The 16,533-nt window shown below is 43.2% G+C and overlaps 1 protein-coding gene across 6 annotated transcripts in view; it reads left to right on the forward strand.

Moving 5' to 3' along the window:
- RIC8A (RIC8 guanine nucleotide exchange factor A) overlaps positions 1-16,533 on the forward strand; it is a 32,722-nt gene that overhangs the window by 3,515 nt on the left and 12,674 nt on the right. For 3 of the 6 annotated variants that reach the window (XM_044426024.1, XM_044426022.1, XM_044426020.1), the window contains exons 3-6: positions 200-294; positions 3,440-3,627; positions 10,392-10,439; positions 13,717-14,331. In XM_044426024.1, the coding sequence (XP_044281959.1) occupies positions 3,544-3,627; positions 10,392-10,439; positions 13,717-14,331 (747 nt within the window). In that variant the 5' untranslated portion in view covers positions 200-294; positions 3,440-3,543. Of the gene's footprint in view, positions 1-199; positions 295-3,439; positions 3,628-5,058; positions 5,187-9,022; positions 9,185-10,391; positions 10,440-13,716; positions 14,332-16,533 lie in introns of those variants that run through there. The other 3 variants (XM_044426025.1, XM_044426021.1, XM_044426019.1) reach the window with 3 other exon arrangements.

A 16,533-nucleotide genomic window follows, 5' to 3' on the forward strand; every position in this document is an offset into this window, starting at 1 on the left:
AGTTTCCAAAATAGTTGAAATTGGTAGTACTAGCTAGAATGGCATTTAAAGTGGAAAGGAAATGTTGTTTTAAAATGTTCATATAGTATGAATAATAACAATATGCGTCTTTAAACTGTGGAGGATATACTTCGAGAATTTCGTGTACATGTTGGATTAAGACAGGCCAAGTTAATTGAATGTTTTGAATTTTCTTTAGCCTGTAAACATTTTCCGAAGGGAAGGCAGCAAGCTCTGGTAGATCCGGAAAGATTCGTACACCCCAAGAATGCAAACATGCCTAAAAAGAAGCAGGTCTGATTCCAGCCTGTCCATGGTTGTATGCAAAGACTTGTTTGTTTTGTAATGTCTGAACGCATTTTTTGTGGGGGAGTGCTATTTTTGCAGTGCATTCATTGGGAACTGGGCTGAAAAACAGACTGTTGTAGTAATTCCCAAATATGTATATCTATCTGTCTATTTATGCATATATTTATATGCCACCTATAACTGCCAAAAGGCCTTCCTAGGCGACTTATAACCTAGGCGTACGAAAGTGTGGCTCCGTAATGGAAGTGGAACTACAAGCATGTTAATCCTTATTTTAAGAGAAATGCTTAATTTTTTAAAATAATCTACTGTTCTTCTGAGACTGGCTGACCTTGTTTCAGAGCTTGTTACAAGTCACTTGGTACAGTTAGTGGTGGTGTGAAGCTTCTGCTTTGATGAACCATCACTTGTTCATAATGTTTGCTTCATTGATGGAAGGTTCCACAGCGGTCATAGCCTTCTTACACAACCCAATGATAAGATGCTAAACATGGATATGGGCCAGTTGTACCTCTCTCCCCCCCACCCCCATACTGGAAGGCATTGTTTGCTCTTAAATTATCCCAGTATGAAATTACATAATAACATGAGTAAATAAGTTAAATGCTCAGAAAAGATTTGGAAATTAAGGGTTGATTCACGCAAGAATTCTTTAGCTTGCTCTTCACTCCAGTGGCAAGTAAATTGCCTGAATTGTTTGTTGTGAGCACAAAACTTACTTTGCCAGCTCACTGCAGACTTTGCTAACGTGAGTTGTGCAAGTTGAGAAACCAAATTGTTATGTGGATCACGGGTCCACCAATGTTCATGGTAAAACCTAAAGTGATTATGCAGAAAGGTTAGATTGTATAAACATGACTAGTATGTTACAAAGAGACACAAGAAAGCCAGAATAATAGAATATACACATTTAAGATGAACTACAAGGACAGTTTTTTCTGATTTTGACATAATCTAATACTCAGAGGCAACACTTGTATATTTGAACAGTACAAGACCAAGCTGTGAAAATATCAGACCACTACTGCATTGGTGAAGTGCTTATTATAATGTGACTTGACTATTAGAATGTTCTGAAATTCTGTTAAATGTGAATTAGATGCCATGTGATAAGATGCCACGAGGTTTCTCATTCCACTGGATTTCAGGGATCTAGAACCTTTCTTCATGTGGCATTTATTGTGTACTTCTGATTCCTCACGCTCAGTAGTTCGTTGGTGCACAAATTGTCATTCTCTAAGGCCTCTCCCATTCTTTATAACTCCCCTTCCTCCCACAAAGAAAGTCCGGTATATCTGTGAATGCCAGCAATAATCCCTAATATATTTGCATAATTCTGCTACACCTCAGCACCACCTCATGTAATTGAACATACAGAAAAGTAGAGAAAGAAAATTGTTGAGAGGGAGGGCATGTGTAAGGGGGAAGGAGCCTATCATAAACCTACAAAGAATCCAGGAGCAGAAGCCTCCATAAAGTGGCAAGTAAAAAGCTTCATGTAAAAAGCCATATAGTGAAAGAAGCCCCAACTGCAAGCAACCAGTTGTAGATAAAATTAATGGGCCTGGATGAGGATGTGCAAGTTTTACATTCACAGAAGAGGGTAAAGAGTTAAAAACAACAACAAAAAACACACAACTTGTTTTTAGCACTCTAGTTATACATTCAGACTCTTTGGGTATAATTATGAAGGAGGGTTAGATTTCTTTTAAAAGAGCAGAATGGCAATAAGATGAGGCATTTATAATCCACTGGACAGAACTAAGTGTGTTGATACTTTGCCAAAATTGGCAATATATGTGTCTGCACATAGATATACATATTTTGGTATATGGTGCAATCTTCCTTTTTGTTTAGATATTTTATGATGTATTGTTTATAGCTGGCCACGACTCAATGGCAAGCAGTTAATTATGTACATGGAAATATTCATCTAATTTATTTTAGAGACACATCACACTTTATGTGGCACCTAGGTTATTTTTATTTTAAATGATTTTAGATGACCTTTCAGAGTGGTTCTCTCAAGACAGTGCACAAGAATAACACAGTTCAAAACTACACAAAATACCACAGACTCTCACTAACTACTTATTCAACAAAGATACTATCCATGTGTTCCGTTAGTGTTTCTTTTAGTTATTCATGTAAAGTGTGAAGGGTGTGCACCTTATCTCATGAGAAGTGACCTTTGTGCAGTCCAGCTCCTGGTGTTTTAGGAATGTTATCAGGCACTTTAATTCTGTCTTGCAACTCTAGGCAGGCAAGCATCATGTTCAGCCTTTCCATATTCAAAAGCCGGGACAGATTATATATAGGGAAGGGAATGCTCTGGTTTATGCAAACTAAGGATGTGGAACAGGCCAGGGATGGACTCTGTGTCTCTTCTTGTAGGTTGTGTGATCACAGCCTGCTGGCCTCCTTCTGCTGTCACTGCTTCTGTCATCACATAGTGTGAAATGTGCAAAGATCAGAAAGAACCTCAGAGGGAAATGAAAACATGTCACCACACTTTAGGAAGCTGACATCTTTATAGTCACACAGAACACAGGCTGAACATTTCACCTGAGGACCCATGGAAAACTGTGACAACAAAGTCCAGTGCCCGAGGTGGTAGAAGATACTAGCTTGCAACCTCCCCCTTCCACATTTTTTAAACAGGTTCCCATATTCAGATGTGAGTCCATTAAAGAAAAACTCAGATCTGTGTGCACAGGTTTACAAAGCTCTCTGACCTCTCATTTTGCCTCTATTTCCTGTCTGTAGATATCGATAGCTGGGATATGACACAGTGTATGTGTTTGTCTATATTATGCACACATTTTTTATATCACTGGGACAGTTTCTGTGAAGCAGCAGAAATCAGGCCAGTGGGTGGAGGGGAGAGAGGCTATTTGAGGGAGCCGCAGCATACAGTTATCTGTTCTGAGGTAATCCTCAGACTGGGGGAGGAGGAGGCTTGCTTGGTGCTTGGGCATTTATTTAATGCTGAAAAGCTCAGAGAGAAAGAGGATTAGTGGGAGAGTGTAAGAGAACCATTGGCTGGTGTTACTAGGATCGCCCATCTGCTCTGTGCTTCGGGTGTTCTGGAGTGGGCAGTCTCATTTCCTTTCCTCCCTGTCCTCTTCAGCTGCGTGTCTGCAAGGCCCGTGCGCATCTGTGATTTTCCAGCCAGACTGCAAGGCCTCCTGCCACGCTTTGCAGCCCTCGAGGCCACCTCCACTCTGTGGAGAAATGGCACTCCAGACCGTGCTAGAGACTGTGGAAAGCGGGGAGCAAGATACTGTCCTCAAAGTGCTGCAGATCTACAACCGAGAGGTGAGTGTTCATGAGGAGCTGTTTGCCTGATGCCTGCTGGGGAATCCCTTGGTCTGCTTCCCAGCACGCTGCCTTCAGTTTCCTCTCTCTGTGCAGATTCAGTAAAATGTGGCTAACCCCTGTAAGCAAGCTTTCGTTGTGCTTGCAAAGATAGGCTTTTTGGTCTGCTTGTTTGTTTGCTTTTTCTTTCGCAGGGGGTAGGTATTGTTTGTGACTGTTCTCTCCTTTGCTTGCTTAAGATGAGATGTAATGGAGAGATTAAGCTGTTTTGGTCAAAGCAGGGCATGGTGGAAATATAGATCATAGTTATTGGGGACGGATTTCAGAGAGCAGAAGAGAAAGGAGGAGGAGCTTTACGTGGCAAGCAGATGTGTGGTATTAACAAACACACAGGCCCAGGAGGTGCTCTGCATAGAGAATTACTGTGTATCATGTAATTTAAGATAATTAAAAAATCTCTTGACCTGGGATTTGCCATAGCTATGGCATTTGAATACTGATAGGGAGGAGAAAGAAACAAATGGATGTGGTGCGAGTAAGCAATCTAAAGGATCCGGCTTTAGATTTGATTCAAAATCTTTCATGAAATACTCAGATCCTTCAATAATAAGCATATCTAGGAACATGAAATCAAGTTCCAGTGAAGTGTATGCTTCTGACAGTAATTACAGCCAGTTGTATCAGGGCTTTTCATGCCCATGAAAGCCTCCTGCAGTAGTTCTCCAGGATAGGTGAGAAATAAGCAGAGATGCATATGTGATGCATAGCACAAAATGGCACAAAAGGGGGAAATGAATGTGAGCTGAAGAATTGCTTCCATGCCTATGAACTGAATTCTGCTGTGCCGCGCCATTGGTTTCCGACATCTTTTTTGATTGGTAATGCTACAAATTGAGTCTGCAACTTCCTGTGTGCAAAGCATGTGTTCTACTACCTAGCTTTCTCCTTGAATGCCAAATGGGCAGTTTTAGCTTGGTGAAAATTCCAGTTACAGAAATGACAACCTGAATAAATCAGACACTGAAAAATAAAATACTGGTTTGCATAAATCCACTTTTTGTAGATAGTTTTGTTCAGAGAAAATCAATATGAGGATAGGTCTGTTATCCTGTCTGGGAGTTTAAAAAGCAGTTAAGAGCTTTTAAAGAAGCAGACCGACCATCTTTTATTTAGATATTGGATTTATATCCCACTTTTTTCTTTTTTTATGAACTCAGAGTAGCTTACATCATTCTCTTCCTCGTGCTCTCAATCTTATCTCCACAACAACAACCTTTTGAGGTAGGTTGGACTGAGAGTCTGTGACTGGGGCAAATTACCCAGTTGGCTCCATGGCTGAGTGGGAACTAGAACCCAGATCACTTGAATCCCAGACATGTGCTCTTAACCACTGCACCACACTGGCTCTCTCTTTTGGTGTTTCTCTCTCAGTGTACGGTGGGATGATGCCATTTGCAGAATGCTGATAAAGATTACTCCCTGATACAGAAAGAGTTTAATGCTGAGAGAGTCTAAAGATTTGTGTCAGAGAACTCCAAAAGGTGAAAGCAAAATTCATGGTAATTACAGTGCTATTTGTTTCTTAATGTGTGATGACAGAGGAGAATAATTTTGTCCCAGAAAGATTGCTGTTCCTGAAAGTGGCAGCCATGCCCTCCGCTCCACTTCTCTGCTGTTGCCACTAACCAGCAGCTGTGCATAGGGCAGGGAAAGGCCTGGTTTGTGTGGGGTATACCAGTATACCTGAAGGAATCCTGGAGGTCATTAACGCCTCTCTGAGGGACGGCCGGGTGCCCTCTCCTCTAAAGGAGGTGGTAGTCAGGCTGGTCCTAAAGAAGGCGTCCCTGGATCCAGAGATGGCCGCCAATTATAGACCGGTGGCCAACATCCCGTTCTTGGGCAAGGTGTTAGAGCGGGTGATGGCAGGACAACTCCAAGCACTCTTGAATGAGACTGATTATCTGGACCCATTTCAGTCCGGCTTCAGACCCGGGTATGGTACTGAATCTGCCTTGGTCGCCCTGTACGATGACCTGTGCAGGGAGAGAGACAGGGGGAGTGTGTCCCTGTTGGTCCTCCTGGACCTCTCAGCAGCTTTCAATACCATCGACCATGGTACCCTTCTGGATAGGCTGGCGGGACTGGGAGTAGGAGGCACTGCTTGGCAAGGGGGACTTTGGCTCTGCGCCATGGCAGCTATGCCATGGAATACCGCAGGGGTCCATTTTGTCCCCCTTGCTATTCAACATCTACATGAAACCACTGGGAGAGGTCATCAGGAGGTTTGGGCTGTGGAATCATCAATATGCTGATGATACCCAGCTCTACCTCTCTTTTTCAACCAATCCAGGTGAGGCAGTGGATGTATTGGTGAGGGCCAATAAACTGAAACTCAATCCAGACAAGACGGAGGTCCTGTTGGTGGGTGGTTCGAGTTCCTGGTTAGGTGACTTGGACCTTGCCCTGAATGGGGTTGCACTTCCTCCACAGCTTGGAAGTGCTCCTCGACCCAGAGCTGTCCCTGGAGGCCCAGTGGCGAGGAGCGCTTTCCTTCAGCTTTGGTTGATCCATCAGCTGTGTCCCTACCTGGAGGACGATTGCCTAGCGACAGTGACACATGCATTGGTTATTTCCCGGTTGGATTTCTGTAACGCGCTCTACGTGGGACTGCCGTTGAAGACAGTCCGGATACTTCAGATGGTGCAAAATAGAGCAGCCAGGTTGCTGACGGGGACTGGGCATTATTCTCATATAACCCCAGTCCTCTACCAGCTTCACTGGCTTCCCATCGAAGTCTGGACTCAATTCAAGGTGCTGGTTATTACCTATAAAGCCCTTAACGGCTTGGGACCTGGATATCTAAAGGAACACCTTCTTCCATATTTGCCCTCCCGCCCCCCGAGATCAGTAGCAGAGGCCCTCCTCCAGGAACCCTCCGTGAAAGACATTAGGAGGCAAGGTATCCGGAGGAGGGCTTTCTCTGCGGTGGCACCCAGCCTATGGAATGCACTCCCCAAAGAGATCCGCCTGGCGCCGTCATTATTTGTTTTTCGGCACCAGGCTAAGACCTTTTTATTTCAACAACATTTTAATAACTTTTAACATTAGCTTGTAGGTTTTAATCTGCAGCGAGGGTGGATCTGGATTTTATGTGTATTATGTTTTATTTTATTTTATGTAAGCCGTCCCGAGTCTATGCGATGGGACAGCATACAAATAGAATAAATACATAAATAAGTGCTCTTCAGTACATGCTGAACAGTATACACTATTCAGTGTATGCCTTTCAGATATCCAAAGCTCTGATTTGGCATATAAGGGGAAATTGAAAGGATTAAGACTGCTTTTGGATTCTAGTATTTTGAAAAGGTACTAGAATTCCCAACGGTCAGTGATTTTCTGGCATTTTTTATGAGTGGTACTCTAAGTTCAGTGCGTAAGAATGGCTCAGAAATAGAAGATCTCATTAACAAGAAACCATTTTTTAGGAATTGCATATTGAACTCATAGGCTGGGTTCACATAGCAAGACAAACAACCCTGCATGGTTTCCACAATTTGTTTTTGTTTTGTGAGGACGTGCTTGACAGATGATCAAGCTCGTTGTGGTAATTCTCCTTCCTGCCATTTCCTTCGCTCTCAGTCCTCCAGGTGGTATCCCAGAAGGCATTGCAGAGAGGAATGAGGAATGAGGCTCCTCTCTTTGACAGTCATGATTGCAAGCCAGGTTCTGCCCAGTCTCTCTCATGCAACCAGGGCTCTTGCCTTGAAGCACAGCAGAGAGGACAAGGGAGCTCATCAGGCACTGTCATCTCCTGCTCCAGAGGGGACCACTGGAGAAGGAGGGAAGGTGCCTGATCCATGGTCAGGCCAAAGGTGGGAAAACCTGCTGAGCAGTTTTGTGGAAGGGAGTAGTACTGCTCAGTCAGTTCACCCTCTGCTGCCCCTCCTGCACATGCCAGAGGGAAACGCTTCATGCATGAGCAGGAGGGGCAAGAATAAGCTGGGCAGTGATGCCTAGTTGGGGCTGGGCACCTCAGTGTATACCCTGCCAACCCTCATTCTCACTCTGGCTTGCCAGAGAAGTGTCTCCAACCAGCTGAACTTTGTCCCTCCTGAAGGCTCAAAGGTCCATGAATCAGCTTTTACCATAGCTTCCAAACTGTTAACTAGAGGGTAAGAAAATTTAGTCCTTGATCCTGTGTGAATGGGGTTTGTATGGATGGATGACAAAGTGCCCTCTCGACTGAACCTGCAGGGGGGCAAACCTTGTTTGACTGGGCTGTTAAGGGGCAACAAAATTACAGCCGGTGCCTTCTGCTGGCATGTTTGCTGAAGGAGAGGAAATGGAGGGAAAGGGCAGTACAAGCTTCCCATCTTCTCGAGGAGGAAGGCATCTCCTAGGGTTCTATTGCCTATCCCTGCATGGCTGCAGAAATGTTAGCAATAGCTGTTTCCTGGAATGGTGAAGAAATGCATAAATGGTGTGCCCCACTTCCTGAAAATGGTCCAAATGGTATGGGATAGTTGATAGGATCAATTGAGAGAATGTGCTCACATGTTGTTGGAACTGGTGATAGAAATGGCAAAATGTCCTACATTATATTGAAATACCCATTCCCATATTCTGAGTGTGAGGTTTGCAAGTTGTAGTTTGTTGGCCCCTTTGTTTACACATCATTAAGTCCATTCTTACAAAATGCAGAGAATATGGCTCGACCATAATTCTGCCTAAAGAAGGCTATTCACCAAAACTCAGTGACCAGGTGAGGAGTGCATTAGTCAGAAAGGCAACCAGGAGACCAGTGGTTACTCTCAAGGAGATGGAGAGATCTGCGGCTGATATAGGAGAAACCATCCATGGGATGACTGTCAACCAGATGCTCTACAAACCTGGGCTTTATGGAGGGGACCCAGGAAGAAAGCCTAAAATAAAGTTACTGACACCAACCCATATCAAAGCCCATTTAAAGTTTGCAAAAAGCCATATGGGGGAGACAGCTATGGATGTGTGAAGAATCCAGTTTTGGGGTGGGAATCCATTAGTTTCCTCAGCTTGGCCCCCTGGACTCTGCCCCATTTCTCTCTTCCCTAGGACTGTCTCACACCAGGCATTTGTGTGGGTGTTTGGCAGGAATTAAGTTCAAGCAGAGTTGTACTTTCACACACATGACTAGTGGGCTTTGTACACTTTGTGCAAACAAGACACTCGTGTTCTTGAGCATTTGCAGACTTGATCTCAGCTCAACTTGCTTCCTGACCAGGGCTGAGTGTGGGAAAGAAGTCCATTGAGTGCAAGACAGCTGGATTCTAGCTTGACCTTTGCATCCAGCAAACATGTGGGGAAAGGATCTCTATTCTGATGAGACCAAACTAAAACCTTTCAGCCTTGCTGCAAAACGCTCTGTGTGGTTCATTGCCCTGCGAACCCCATTTCTGCAGTGAAGCTTGGTGCTGGAAACATCATGCTGTGGGAATGCTTTTCCTTGGCGGGGTCTGGGAAACTGGCCAGAACCGAGAGCAAGATGGCTGGAGCCAAATACAGGGAAATCCTAGAGGTAAACCTGTTTCCATCTGCAAGGGACCTGGGTCAGGGGCTTGGAGGGTTCACCCTGTAGCAGAACAATGACCTGGGCCAAAGTAACATTGGAGTGCTTTTAAAAAAATGAATATCTAAAATACTGCCCAGCCAATGCCCAGAGCTCAATCTGCTTGAAAACCTGTGGCAAGACTTGAAAGTTGCTGTTCAGCAGCAGTCCCCATCCATCCTGACAGAGCTGGAAGAGTGTCAGGAAAACAGCAAACATTGCAGAATATAGGTGAGCAAAGCTGAAAGAGACTCACCCAAGAAGACTTGCAGCTATAGCTGCTGCTAAAGGTGCTTCTACCAAAAATTGACTTGGTGGGATGAATACTTATTCAACCAACAAGTGCCAGTTTATTTTTGTTAATTTGTGCCACAATAAAAGTATTTTGTACCTTGTACCTTCACAGTGTTAATTACCTTGTGAACATCAAGTAAAAACAACACCAATTAAATCCATTTCAGTTCCAAGTTGTATTGCAACAAAATGTAGAAAAGTCAAAAGTCCTGATAGCTTTTTCTTTTTAAAAAAAATGCCTTGGCTCTCCCGAATTATAGTGTGACCACTGTGTGGAGAAGAGGGCTTAACCTTTCCCTTTCTGCATTTTCCCCACTGAAAATCAGCCCACTCCAGAAGCTACTATGTAAGCCTGATAGCAGAATCAAGCACAGTTTCATGTGTCCTTTCAGGAAAGGTTCCTTTCCAGAACTCTGTCCAGTTACACCACACACAAATATGCTTGTAGCAGCATATTATATTGTAAGTAGCTAATCTCTCTTGAGCTCATCAGCATGGGAATTCTCTCCTATGTGGTTGCAATGGATCTGATTGCAAGTTTAAGGGCATATTCTCTGGTGGATCTCTGTTGCCTTCAGAGCGGCTTTGCAGATGTAAGCAGGTTAGACGATTGCAGCCAAAGGTTATTTTGATTAGTGCTTAATATCATAAACAGTTTAAATTCCATCTTAAGTGCTACCTGATTATAAACTATGCCATCCTCACTGTATTAACATATCAATTGTTAGCACGGTTCTTTCCTTTTGTAGTTCACTGACTCACAAGCTATAGGCTGGGTTTTGAGGAGAAACCTGTTTATTTTCTGCCATTTATTTTCTGAATGAGTCCTTTGGTGCATTTATTTTATCATTTTCCCCATTAATTATCTCCTTTGCATTCCCAGAAAGCACAGTGTTTTACCTTTGAAGTTGAGGAACAGGAAGAAAGGAAGGTAAGGCCCTGATTTATTGTGCTTACTCTGTCGAAACCCTGAGACGTGAGAGACTGCCTGACTTACACTGGATGTTGAATGGGCTAAACTCCTCCTTTTAGCAGAGCAGCAGCTTTTCCTTCAAAACAAAAGTGGCCAGCTGTGCCAAAATTGTCATGGTTGTTAAAAAGTTTGCTTAACGTAATATGCACTTGGGCCCTCAACATTTACAAAGGTGTGCTGGCAGCAGCCAGAGAGCAGAGAGTTGCCTTGCTGGTGTAAAACCACTCACGGAGAAAAGTGTTGGGTCAGGAGCAGAAGGTATTTTGACAGCCATTTATACTAGTGGCTGTTGTGATATCTTTCGGCTCTATGCTTCATAAACATGCCATGCATAGATTAGGACTGCCAAGTTTTCACTTGGAAATGTTGCCCCTGTATCACCAGAGAGGGATCAGTCTGGGACCTTCTGATTTGCTTCTCTCTCGTCTGCTGGGGAAAAATCTGATTCTAGTTTTGCCCCACAGCAGGCAGGAGAGGAAGGTGGGCACAGCTGTTGGTGGATCAGCAGTGCAGGATAGGCAGTGACTGCCTGTTCTCTTAGTAACACAATACATTTAAACATACTGGAGAACTGCTCTCAGTCAGAGTAGCCAGCATTGACCTAGATGGACCAATAGCCAAACATTCTAAGGTAGCATCATATATTTACTATGTTGGAAGACTACTTTGTATGTCTTTTTTAGAAAGACGATAAATGTATGGAAATGATCTAGAGTTCATGTTTTTAAGTCTGATGTATTTATATGTATTACTATTTTGGCATCATTTCATTACAAAACTTAACATCCAGATGTAATTCCCAAGAGTGTTTTTGTGTCTTATGACTGTTATATAAAGTGTAAATCATGCACATCCTCCCATGTTATAGGAAGTGGTCAATGGTAGCAGCTAGCCAATTATTTTTCTAGCAATAAGAGGGATAATGTCATGCATTCACATGTGAAAAGTCCTGTAGTTGAAGACATCTTAATAATGAATTAAGAGTATAATCCTGTGGCCTCCCAAATTTGTCTGTGGGACCACAGAATTAATTAGAGTCTCACTTGAGGTTGTGAAACATCAGATCTGGGACTCTAAATGCCGAGCCCCCGTCCCATCCACCTCACTGACACCATGAAAGGAACTGCACCAGCTGCCTCTCCAAGGTCAGAAATCAGCCTCACAGAGGAGGAAAAGCAGCATGCTGGGGTCAGGGAAGCGAAGAGGCTGAGGCCAATGGCTTGTGCCACAGAATGCCCCCACCCCCCGCTTCCTTCCTCTTCCTCTGTGGTGTTCCATCTAGACAGCTGAAAATGGTCCACTGGGTGAAGGTGCAGGGTGGTAGCCATGCATTGAGACTGCAGTAGCCATGCAATGGACACATGTATCCTTCACAGGGAAATAGTCTTGTGTCAGTTATACTGAGCGACTATATATGGCAGATTTGTTGATGATCTTTTTACCACTACATACCTATTGATATAGTCCAGCAGAAATGCATGCAAATGCCAGCTTTCTAAGGCCTACTTTATATAATATATTCAACTATTATTTAACTGTTAACAGTAACAACAGTTATATATAATTAGTTACTGATTATGCATGAAAAATTGCTTCTGTTGCTTTTACCTGGCCATTTTATTGATTTTTACCCAGTTCTTTTATATAGTATTTTGTTTTTGTTTTATAGGATTGTTCTACTTGCTTTGGGTACCATTGGGCCGTTATTGTTTAGTAGGCACAGGAATCAGTATGATTTTATATTTGTTCAAGAGGACTTTCTTAAGATCCCATGCTGTGCTAGAAATGTAGAAAAATCCTCCTTATCTCAAAATATTATTAGGAAATGAGAAGATGGAATCAAGGGATTGTTGCATATCATGAGTACACAGATATCTTTATTGCGCTCACCCTTGAGGCAGAAAACCTATGTGTTTTGTTGTCTTCTGTTTCCCTAATATTCTACAATCTTTTCTCTAGAGTTTGATGCAGACACAAATGAATTATTCAGTCTTAAGAACAGTAGTATGTTACATAAACAGATGTATTCACTAATATCAGTTTAAAAGGCATTTAAGAGGTCCCGCTCAAAATTTACTTAATAATGCTGCAAGAATAGATTTCATCTGTGAGTTTGCTGAATTTGGGCGAATTTACACCATAACTTGGTGAACAAAGCAAAGAAACACCAACATGCAACAAGCCTTCCCAGTTAGAAAAGTACCCATGTTTTTACATCTGTGCTCAGCAACCATGCAAAAAGCACTCTCTGCTGCATCATTTTGCTGCTTTGTTGTGAGATACAGAGAACGTCCCACATATCATTGTACCACTTCTGTCCGTACTTCCCTGTCTTGCTTGATTCCATAGCCTGACCCGCCTGATTCTGTGGCTGAGCTCATGACTGCTTTCCCTTTTCAAGTGGAGAGGCCCCTTTGGACTAGGTCTGGCCAGAGCAGGATTCATTTACTATTGAAAAAGGTGGCACATTTTATGGCAGTAAATAGATAGATGTAAATATTGGGCTGGCTAACCATGTAAGATGCTAGTCCTACCTCCAGACTGTAACAGAGGGGCAATATTGTCCCTTTGGGTCTGGATCCTAGCCATATCTATTTACCTCGAGGATGCCATGTGCAAAGCCAGTTTTCTTGGACTGGATGAAAGCAAATGAGCTGCAGGACAAAACAAGTGGAACCTGCAACAAAATGTTACTATGTGGAGTGTTGCAGTTTAGTGTCCTCACTACGACTCATACATACACTCATTTTCCAACCCCCAACACCATCTTTTAGTGGCCACTGAACAAGTGTAATCTTCATTGGCCTGGTTTTTGGGTCACCCCTTGGAGTTTTTTCTCTAAAGGTTCTTTGTAGTTTTGCAATATTTGGGGTTCTCCGTGTGTGCTGCTACTTCCCTCTTGAGTGTTACTTCAGCTACATGTGCAACAATATTCACAACCTGAACCTTGTAGATTGAGGGTGTGATGCCTGTGCTTAACAAGCTGCTGTGCATGTCAGGTCTGTTCCTGTTGTTATGCTAGTGTCATGGGTACTTTATGTTAGCACTGTTTGCAGCATACATGGATACAGAGCTGAGGGAACTCATGGATTGTGAAGGTTCAGGGAGCATAATTTCATGGAACCTCTCAGATACACAAATTCAGGTATGGACTGATCCTTGTTTCCCATGCAGAAACTCATTTCTTGGCTATTAGATTTGTTAAGCTTCTCCTTTTTCCCTTCTAATGCTGCAGAAATTGGCCGCACTCCTGATCAAGTTCTTGGAGAGAGTGCTGCAGCCATCCTGCCAGGTCACATGCTTGGAAAGCATACGAATCCTATCCCGGGACAAAAGCTGCCTTGGCCCCTTTACAACCATGGGAAGCTTGAAGACACTCGCCAGGCATGCTGGGATTGATTACACAGAGGAGCGGATGCTAGAGGTACCAGACCTGGATGTCATCCTGGAGGCACTTAAGTGCCTATGCAACATTGTCTTCAGCAGCCCCCAGGCTCAGGAGGTGGCCTCTGAAGCCCGGCTTGTGGTGGGCCTCACAGATCGCATCAAACTCTACAACGAGAGAAATCTCCCACATGACATAAAGTTTTTTGACTTGCGACTTCTTTTTTTGTTGACGGCACTCAGGGTGGACATCCGACAGCAGCTTGCACAGGAACTCCGGGGTATCAGTCTCATGACAGACACCCTGGAACTTACCCTGGAAGTGAAGTGGATAGACCCTCATGAGGTGGCTGCTATGGGGAATCCTTCCCTACCTTTACCTCGGCAGGAGGCAGAGCTTGCCATGGAAATCCTGAAGGTCCTCTTCAATATCACTTTTGATACCAACAAGAGAGAGGTGGATGAGGTGAGTTCCCCTGGAGTGGCTTCTGGTGCTTGGTGCTATCAGCCAAGGACTGCCTTTCATCCATGATCCCTATAGTCAAGGACACCATTCAGGCTCTGCGTCCTTCTTTTGGACTTATTCTGGAGGAATGCTTACAGATTTGCCCGACTCACTGCTTCTGGGAATTTACTTTTGCTGCAAAGCCTGTTTATTAGTCACAGATTAGACAGGCTGAAATCTCTTTACTTTAGCAGAAAGAATAAGTTCCTAGTCATAATATAAACCGTTGATTTCTAAAATTGTCACAGTGTATTTGCTCTAAACATGGTAAAATAATGTGTGTTACAATTGATAGAACATGTTTTCCTACAGAGTAGGGCTATTAAAAGGAAAAGCATAGTAAATTGCCTGTTAAATTCACATCTCACAACTGAGATGATGTTTCTTCAGTAAATCTTGGCCATATCTTAGATCTATGAACTTGAAATACATTGATGGTACCCATAAATGCTAATCTGAGTTATGGGGGTGAGGGGGTCATGGAATAACACCAGGATAAAGTCAGGGTTCTAGATTTTTTGGAATAAGATAGACCTATTTCTGTGCCAAAAGATTGTTGTATGTGATGCTCAAAAGTGGATCTGATTTTTATTTGAATTTTTAAAAGCAAGTTTTGGAGGATGTTTTATTGCTTGTAAAGAAAAAATAATAAAGAAGGCACTCAAACTAAATTAATTTACAGAGCTTAGAGCACTATTAGCTAAGGAATAGAGCCTAGACCAGATGTGGCGAACCTATGGCAGGCATGCCACAGCGGGCACACAGAGCCCTCTCTGTCAGCATGTGAGCCAACTCGCCCCAGCAGCTGAGCATTGGATAAAAGCGCACATAGGGGCCATGTGCATGCTCGGAAAGGAGTAGTGGCGCCAGGCAATGACATCACGAGCAGCAACTCATCAGAGCTTTCACATGGCCAGTGCACTGCCAAGGATATATATATATATTTGCTTGGATTGGCCGTGAGTTGTTTTTTCTAAACTAAAACCTCAGTTTTCAGGTTTTATTGCAGTGTTGCCACTTTGCAATAAGTGGGTTTTAGGTTGCAGTTTGGGCACTCAGTCTCTAAAAGGTTCACCATCACTGGCCTAGAGGCTTAAAAATTAGTTTGCAGAGCATAGAGCTGTACTTAAGCTGTAAAGAAAATGGAAACACTTTCCTCTTTGTTAAATGACACTCAGGGTCTGCTCAGCGTTTGGAAGGATTCTAGTTAGCTGCCAGGCTTACATGTTGCCTCCCCTCCCCAGTACATACTCACAGAATTCAGAGATGAAAATTAAATGCATGCACACTCACACTCTGCTCAGCTTCCTGCTGCTGATACTTGCAGGTGAGACCAAACCTTAGCTCCAGACGGTTCACTGGGTCTGTTTTCTGTGTCCTGGCTCTGGCTGCATGCACCAGCCATGGGCTAATTAGGCTTTCCCTTTGCTATGTTTCAGTAGCCACCTTTATGATGTAAATACTATTCAACTAATTATTTTTTATATGTACGTATTTCCATATGGAATATTTTGGAGGGAAAAAATCACTGGTATCAACATTTTCTCACAGAACACATAGTCACATTGAATGGAACAAGAGGGTTCCATGGAGCACAGTTTGGGAAAGTCTGAGTTAAGGCAGGGTACCTCCCAGTAGTATCTGTTAACTTTGATGGGATGTTAGTGCTGAATTCAATGGATTAATCCATAGGAAATTCCGTAATAACTTTCACTTTCTGGATTAGCAATGAATTGTGCTGGAGGGTTCAGAAAGAGATTTTAAAGCTATGAAGAAGCCGTCAAAAGTATAAAGGGTAGCATAAGGTGAAGTGAGAATTGGTTGTCCTCTAGGGAAACATTTCAGTTATTTGCACATTATGTCTTGAAGATCAAAGAGTTCTGCATGAACCGACTGGAATCTATTTTGGGTGCTTGCTTTGGTTATGTATGAATTAATTTAAATGTGACAGCCTGGCTGCCTAGTTTTGTTGCTACTCTTGTGGAAAGTGACAGTTTGGGGTAAGAGAAGGAAGGCTGGGACAGCATTTGGGACCTTCTGTCTGCAAAGCATATGCTCTGCCACTGAGCTCTGCTCGCTTCCTCGTGCAGCTCCATTTCTGTGATTATACCCACGCATGTCTCCACAAACCTGGGAACCAAAAACTTTGAATTCTATGCAAAC

Source organism: Varanus komodoensis, unplaced genomic scaffold, assembly GCF_004798865.1.
Source record: "Varanus komodoensis strain SLA01 unplaced genomic scaffold, ASM479886v1 scaffold16, whole genome shotgun sequence".
NCBI lineage: Eukaryota > Metazoa > Chordata > Lepidosauria > Squamata > Varanidae > Varanus > Varanus komodoensis.